Source organism: Choristoneura fumiferana, chromosome 28 (genome assembly GCF_025370935.1).
Source record: "Choristoneura fumiferana chromosome 28, NRCan_CFum_1, whole genome shotgun sequence".
NCBI lineage: Eukaryota > Metazoa > Arthropoda > Insecta > Lepidoptera > Tortricidae > Choristoneura > Choristoneura fumiferana.
The window spans coordinates 880,036-888,376 of NC_133499.1; the positions used below are offsets into that span (position 1 = coordinate 880,036).

The 8,341-nt window shown below is 40.1% G+C and overlaps 1 protein-coding gene across 1 annotated transcript; it reads right to left on the reverse strand.

Moving 5' to 3' along the window:
* Nucleotides 1–777: 777 nt before the first annotated feature.
* On the reverse strand, nt 778–2,550 carry LOC141443726 (uncharacterized). Its single transcript, XM_074109075.1, has one exon. It carries the CDS (start codon nt 2,548–2,550, stop codon nt 778–780), a length of 1,773 nt encoding a protein of 590 aa, XP_073965176.1.
* Nucleotides 2,551–8,341: the final 5,791 nt, after the last annotated feature.

Genomic DNA, 8,341 nt, shown 5'->3' on the forward strand with positions numbered 1-8,341 from the left:
CCTCCGCAAAGTAACGCCTGATTCAATAAATTAGGTAGTAGAATGTCAAGGTCATCAAATAACCAGGTAGTAGAATGTCAAGGTCGTAAAATAACCAAGTAGTAAAATGTCGAATTATAGAAGTTTGAAAGAGCTGCTTCTGAATAGATTTAAAATGAACCATTTAAGTTACTTATTTAAAAATGTCATACAATGTAAAGAAATTCTTCTCTCCAGATATGTTTCAATATCCGATATATTTGCATGCTAGTATAGGTAGTGTCACGAGAGTTGAAGTGAATATTACACACACAGTTACAAAAAGAACTGATTACATAAAAGAAGAATGAATGAATGAAGTCGATGTCAAAATCCTGTAGTTATAACATACCATGTTCTAGTATGCGTGACCTCTGGTGGCACTAACTATATTATTTAGTACAAGTAGCAGAACAAGTTACATTATTATCGCATACCACCTACATAAGAACATCGACGTACTCGTACAGTGGAACAAATTGAATCATGTGCCAGGCTGGAATTTTATTAGGTACTAATGTCATTTCGACATCCCATACTTTTGTCACGGAAATCATAGTTTTATTATTAAAAGGTTCCATTCCACCCTGCTTCATGAATCAGTCGACGCAAATTAATATTCTATTCTAAATTATGAAAGTGGCGTGTAAATGAAGAGGCCTTGAACAACAGTGGGTGGTGTGGGCTAATTTGATAGTTTCTAAAATATAACGTCGGGTTACTTTAAAAACACCTGTGATATTCAAAGCAGCTTACGCTTTACATCGCCTGGTAAGCTTCGATGAGACCGTTCAGAAAGGCGTAGACGGTCGGAGCCGGGGCCAGGAGTTTGTCGAAAAACGGCTGCGGATCCCCAGAGCCCGCGGCGACCCGGAGCCGCGCTACCAGAGCAGCAGAATAGACGCGGCTGTAGACCGTCGGCGGAAGAGGAGCACCACACAACAAGTTCAAGTCATCCAGCCGACGCAGACATATCTGGAACTCCTTTAACTGATACAATACTTGGTCATCGTCAACAGTTTCCTGTTCAGCAGTTTCGGGAACTGCTAGATATTCAGCCAAGACAGCCGCTGCGATGTTGCAGTCTTCATCAGTGACTGTGCTCTCATCCGTTGTTGAGTCCAGAATGGGTTTGGATTGGAATGGAAACTTGGGAAGGTTTTTGCCGCATTTCTGGAGCACGAGGCTTAGTGTGATGTAGGAGAGGAGCACGCAGGTTGCCTCGGTGCTCGTGTCGACGCTTTTCTTGCGGGAGAAGTAGACCAGGGCTACTGTTAGGAGTCTCGCGCCTTCTGGTAGCTTTGTCAAGGGTTCTAGGCTCGCAAGCTGCAGTGTCTCCTTCAAGAAGTGCTCAAACAAGGCGAGCTCGCGCACCGAATCCCAACCATTCTCAAACACGCACACGCTCGCTTCGTACTCCGGCTTCCGGATGGAATACAGCTCAGACACTACCATACTTTCCCTCTTGGAGTTCATGTCGTAAACCAATGTGAACCCGTCATTTCGGAAATCAGTGATCAGATCGTATGCGTATTTCACGATATCTAGTGACGACGCCATTGGGTCTACTAGTTCTACGTCCAAGGAACCGAAGAAGTGTTTGTAACGGTACAGATTGACGTAGTTTATCGGGATGTTGTTTGAAGCGACGCCTTTGGCGAACCATTCGGGGTCGCCTGGTGCCACGGTGACGGCTGCGGGGTTCAGCAGACAGGCAGCGCCGAGACCACCCTTCTCGCGTTTTCCGATCAGCAACTGAGCTTTGTCGACCTCTTCAACAAACTTTTTCTCATCCTCGGCATTTACAAATTGCGAAACCATCTTTAATGTTGTATTTCTGTTGTTCTTCGAAAGCCAATACAGTAAACTTAAGTTCCTTTTGAAGTAACCCAGAGGTGCACGTATGCGTTTGAAGAACTCCTGAAAGAAGTCTTCTGGGAAGATGTGTTCATCAGCCAAGACAATGAAAAGGGCTAATTTCTCTGCCGTCAAAGTGTACTTCCTCATGAATTTGTCCAACGAGAAATAGCGGCAGGTGATGGTGTTGTCTCTTTCATTGAATTTGAGTTCGTTCCGCGGGATATACCGGAGTCCAGTGAAGCAGAATTCAACGTCGTAGCTGATGACAGGACAGTCAAGTGTCTGAGCGAGCTCGATGATGTCTCTCTTGCTGTCGTACTCGCATGTAACATACTCAAAGTCCATTTCCTTGAGTACTTCCATGTAAATATTCTTCATAAAAGCCGGAGTGACGTGGTCGGCTATATTGCATGGCAACTTCTTTGCCATGTTCGGAAGTCCACCTTTAAAGATGAAATAGCATTTGATGTTGGCTTTCTTGAACATGGCGAGGTGTTCTCGCAGGTAGTTGGCGTAGCGATGGCTCTCGCAGCCAAGTTTGAAGGGTAGTTGGCTCTCCTGGTAGGAATTGTAGAAGTAGTTCTTCCCATCTATGACGACGGTGGAGTCGTGGAGAACCATAGACTCTAACTCGCTCACTTCGACGAACTTGCAGAATGTCCTTATCCTCATCTTGAACTGGAATGCAAAACAAAAAAATATTGAGGTTTGAGGTGAACTATAAAATTACTTTGCTCATCCGCGACCTTACGATAGCTAGGTCTATGCAACAGATGCTACCATGCTGCAAGAACACACACATCACATAAACCGATCTATCACCATCACCACACTCATTCCATCAAGGACCTAATATTATAAGTGTTTTATAAGAATTTTCCAAGTATTTTATAAGTTTATAACACGCTACTATTCACTCTTAAACAACTAATAATTCTCAAGCTAAATTCGAAATAGTTTTCCTTGTTAATTTGCTATACCTATTAACTTCCGTCATGATTTTTTCATTCCAAGCAACGGTTTAGACTTTAGAAGAAGGGGACTGTCGACTTTAACAAAACTTTGCACTTTAAAAGAGAATATGAGTATTTCGCAAACGAATCACTTCTCGATATCGTTTTCACAACCCCAACCTTTACCGCATAATGTCGATCCGAAATTTTAGGGTTCCTTTCATCTAAATAGCAGAACACTCTTATCGTCGAATATGCTTCTGCAGAATATTAAATAGCAGAACATTAGTATCGCCGATTTTTATATGGCATAATGGCATAGCAAAATACTAGTTTGGACTAATTGTATTTTCACGGAATTTAAAATAGCGCTGACTTTAACATGGCGTAATGACATAGTTAAAGGAATAACAGCTGCCATATGAATGGGTTAAGGTTAAAGTAAGGCCAGCAAAGTAAGCGTGCTGTAACAAACAGCAGCAGGCAAAGCGCCAGAACAGAACAGCAGCTACATAGTAGGTTGCGTTAGGTTATAACTGCGACCACAACAGGCAAGGTTAATATAGAACTACAATTAAAACAAGGCTGGGGTGTTTTTACCGCTTCAGCATTATACTGAGCCAGTGTCAGATTCACAGCCGTAATGACACATAATAATATTGTTGTGTCTTGTGTTGTGAATCAATGTATTTTGTTTATTTATTTAGTTCTTTCTAATTAATTTAATTGCAAGGAATGTTTAGCGAAATTTTATTCTGCTTTTTATTATCCTTATCCAAAGTAATATTATGAGATAAGTTTTTCTGCGTAGCAACTATTAGAACATATAAATATTATTCTCATCGATATTAAGTTATGTTAATATTCTGCTTTACAAAATTATGAGAAATGATAGTATGAGGAAAAAATATATGCGAAAAGCAATTCGGTGATATGATGATTCTGCTCAAGGTTGTTGTGAGAACGAAATTATGAGATTCGATTTTATGCAACATATTAGTGATTTATGATTTTATACATAGTAGGGGAGCTAAAGGGTCAGATTAACATAAGGAAGGATACTTTGATACTTGGCATCCTGCTGAGTACAATCAGCCAAATATGTGGTCTACCACCCTAAAGCTGATAATCAATTGCATGTCAAAAAACAATAATGCCAATAGACGTGTCTGTCAACTTGAAAGTTCGACTTTAGCGACATATTCATTTGATAGGAACTTGTTTAAAAATTGATAGACCACTTATTTGGGTGATGGTACCTTTAGGTAAAATACAAAAAAATTATATACCAGATAAGTCATAAAAATGTCGTTTTTTTAATCATCAAAAATTTGGTTACGAACTTGCTGCGTCAATTCTAAGTCGTCAGTCTTTTGAATGTGAGCATTTTAGGGTTCATTGAATAAGCTCTTTTGAATAACTGACGCGCTGAATGAGGGCTATCGTTTTTTGTCTCACTAGATGGCGCACTGTTGCGTGAGGTTTTTAAGTATGGCTGTCAAAGTCTGTTATTACGGGCGTGAAAACAAAGTTTAGATTAAAATCATATTTAATACACCTTAAAACCGTACCATAAAAATATCGAGCATGCCACAGTGTTGCATAGTCCCCGTTTTGTTCGGAAAAAAGGGAGGACAAAGGTTTCCGAAAGACAAAACTGTCTCAAAACACAGACATTCAATGCCCCGGAACGTATATTTGCCATAATTAATTTCAGATATTGCAAAATATTCACAAAATTATTCTAATTATAAATAAACCCGCGTAGCTCACCCAAAAACTATGAGATTTGACATTTCGGAGACCTCACGCTACACTAGCGCCTCTAGTGGCGAATTCATACGCGATAGCCCTCATTGAATTTTTATTCTTTATCTAAATATACAAGGTGTTAAAATATTAAATGACTGAAAACCTCTGACACGCCAATTTTTTTTTCATTTTTTAGTTAGTTGATTGTATTTATTTTTGGATACCTTCATTATTTCAATAAATAAATATTCGTGTGTTTTGCTTAGTCTGTAACTCATACTTGATCTAACTCTATAATACTCATTTATAACAAATTTATAATGAGGACTATGGCGTACGAATTCGCCGCTAGAGGCGCTAGTGTAGCGAGAGGTCCCCGAAATGTCAAATGTCACTGTTTTTAGGTGAGCTACGCGGGTTTATTTATAATTAGAATATTTTTGTGAACCTGAAATTAATTATGACAAATTAAATGCGTTCCGGGGCAATGAATGTCTGTGTTTTGAGACAGTTTTGTCTTTCGGAAACCTTTGTCCTTTTTTTTCCGAACAAAACGGGACTACGCAAAACTGGGGCATGTTCGATATTTAAGGTATTAAATTAAATATGATTTAAAATAAATGTTTTTTTTTATAAATTATTTATTTACTCAAAAAAAAAACAAAATAGATTTTGTTTTCACGTTCGTACTTCGCGTCCATACCGTAATAACAAACTACCACATATTACTTATTCTGTGCTACCACTAAGTATACTTCAGGCAGGACTTTTATCTTCAGTGGCGCCAACTGGTGAGCACGAAAACGGTAGCCCTCACCTCATTGTCATTGCGTTTTTTTTTTATTCGACTGTGGAAGGCAAACGACGTCTACGTCGACGTCTGTCTGTCTGTCCGTCCGTCCGCGGCTTTGCTCAGGTACTATCAATGCTAGAAAGCTGTAACTTTGCGCGGATATATATGTAAACTATGCCGACAAAATGGTACAATAAAAAACTAAAAAAAATTATAGACGTAGTGTGTGGGTGATTTTTTTTCTCATCCAACTGTATAGTGTAGGGTATCATTGGATAGGTCTTTTAAAACCATTAGGGGTTTGCTAAGACAATTCTTCGATTCAGTGATAATGTTTGCGAAATATTCACCTTTAAAGTGCAAATTTTCATTAAAATCGAGCGTCCCCCCCCCGCCTCCCTTCTAAAATCAAAACCGGTGGGTTGAAAAATTGGGAAAAAATCAGGATGGTAGTAAGTATATCAATCTCACAAGGAAAACTATAACGACGAAGTTTGCTTGAGAATTGTTAGTATTTTAAGAGTAAATAGCAGCCTTAGGTATAAAATATACCTAAACTTGGAAGATTCCGTATAAAACACGAAATCCTTAGAAAAATGTTACTTAAATTTGTGTTTAAATCCCTTTTTTATTGTACCCAGTCTAAGTGACGAATGCGATATACGCCAATTCCTATTCTTAATAGGTAGGTACCATCAGCCAAATAAGTAGTCTACCAATTTTTAAACAAGTTCCTATCAAATGAATATGTCGTTAAAGTCGAATTTTCTAGTTGACAGACACGTCTATTGGCATTATTGTTTTGTGACATGCAAACGATTATCAGCTTTAGGGTGGTAGACCACATATTTGGCTGATGGTACAGTGTAAACTACATAACGACTAAGGTTACATCTCATTACAGCCACCCGGCACCCGACCTGCAGGGCTACACGAAATTCTACAATCGAACTTCGTGTCGTTCGGTCCCTCTGACACTTATACTATTTAATACGAGAGCGAGAGGGACGGTACGATACGAACTTCGGTTTAGGCCCTCAGCACCGTCTCGCCTCGAGCGGTTAGTATTCTTCATATATTATGGATTTGTATGTATGCGCTTGATAGCCGCCGAGCGTCACAGCCCTAATGTAAACAAATGAGCAGCCCTTGTATATACAATAGAGAGAAAAATAAAGTTATTTCGCGATTGACCGCTTCCAAACCAAGACGTTTTAATTAACCCCCCTACTATTTCTGTCACGCTCACTACATCAACTCCGTAGCGTCACCGATGCCCTTAGTGTAAGTTTTCGGTTACAAAATACGTCTCGACTCGATCGCGTTCGCGTTTAAGTCCCACTTTGTATGCAAACACGAACAGCGCCTCTAGCGGAACGTTTGCGATGTCCGTGTTTCCATGCAAATTGAGATTTTAACGCGAACGCGATCGAGACGTATATTGTAACCGAAAACTTACACTAAGGGCACAGATCGCCTCACTCGCGAGGTTGAGACGCGCGGACGGCGAGTGGACCACTCGGTGACAGCCCGCTGCTCGCCGCCATACTGACTACTTACTAGGAAATTCGTGGACAACGAGAGGTCCACTCGTCATCAACGCGGCGTCCGCCCGTGGACCACCTGACGACAACGAGTGGACGCCGAAAGTCGAGGCGGTGCTGGTCGGGGGCCCGGTGCTCTAATGAGCTGTCACCTTAAGGCAAGGGTCGCCAAACTACGGCGGCCCGCGAGCCCCTAATCCGGCCCGCCAAAGAAGCGTTATGCGTTGCCAACCTAGAGGCCTAAGATGGTCTACTTCACGTAATTTCACCGGCTGTCTTACTCTCCACGCCGAAACACAACAGAACCTGTTCAAATGTTAGAAAAAAGCCGTAGAGTGTTTGTTAAACTTAAGACAAAACCTTTAGGCGGTTTGATTGATCCAGAGGATCGTGGGTCGAGCCCAGATGTAGTACTCGCGTTTCTATTTGTTTTCGGAATTTACATACCGTAAACTGCTTCAACTTTGCCTCTGGCCCAACATTGCCCGAGTTGATTTTGAGTCGATAACTTAGCACTCTTATAGGTTTAAAACTTTTATCTACACGGTAATTATTATTACGGGGGATAAAAGTTTTAAAACCTAAAGGGTGCTAAGTTATCGACTCTAAATCGAATCAGGCAATGTTGGGGCCAGAGGGCAAAGTTGTTTCAGTTTACGTATGTGAAATTGTCTGATAATTATGCAAGTACGCCAGTAAAACATAACATTTCTCAATGTACTCTAAGACCGCGTGTATTTGAACTCAACCTCAAACTCTCTTAGTCTGAAAGGAGGCTTGTGCCCAGCAGTAGGACATTACTCGTATATAGGCCGAAAATGATAATGATCATATTCAAATATTTATAACGATAAAAATGTTTCTTGCCGAAATATAAACTACGTAAGTAGTACGAGTCACAAAGTTATTGAGAGTATATTCTTCAGTATTTCCTTCGTTTTGCACGTGGTGGCATAAAAAATCTGCATTATGAGGAATGTTAACTGGTCCAGGTACAAAAAGTCATCGAGAAGAAACGACCGGTAGCTTTCTTCTGGCGAGAACATTTTGTAGCCGGCCTGCTACGGTCATATTGTAAAACAATGTTTTTGGGAGATTTTATGATTTTTTATCCATTCCTTTTAGTTTTGCCGCCTTTTCTTAACTTTCTTTTAATGTTCTACGGGGCGCTGTATAGTTCAACATAGTTGAAGTTAAAAAAAAAACTCAGATGACTTTGAATAGGCAGCAATTGTACTAACTTCTACATTAAAATATTTATATTCGTAGATCTTTAAAACAGATAATGAGTATAATATTTTTTTATTTATTAAGTACAGATCTTGCTCGCTAATCCTGCGTAAAGCAGCAATGCTTGCACTGTTGTGTTGCGGCGTGAAGAGTAAGACAGCCGGTGAAATTACTGGCACTTTAGGTATCCC

Excerpts from the sequence above, each read along its gene's own strand:
- LOC141443726 (XM_074109075.1), bottom strand. The coding sequence starts at position 2,550 with ATGAGGATAAGGACATTCTGCAAGTTCGTCGAAGTGAGCGAGTTAGAG.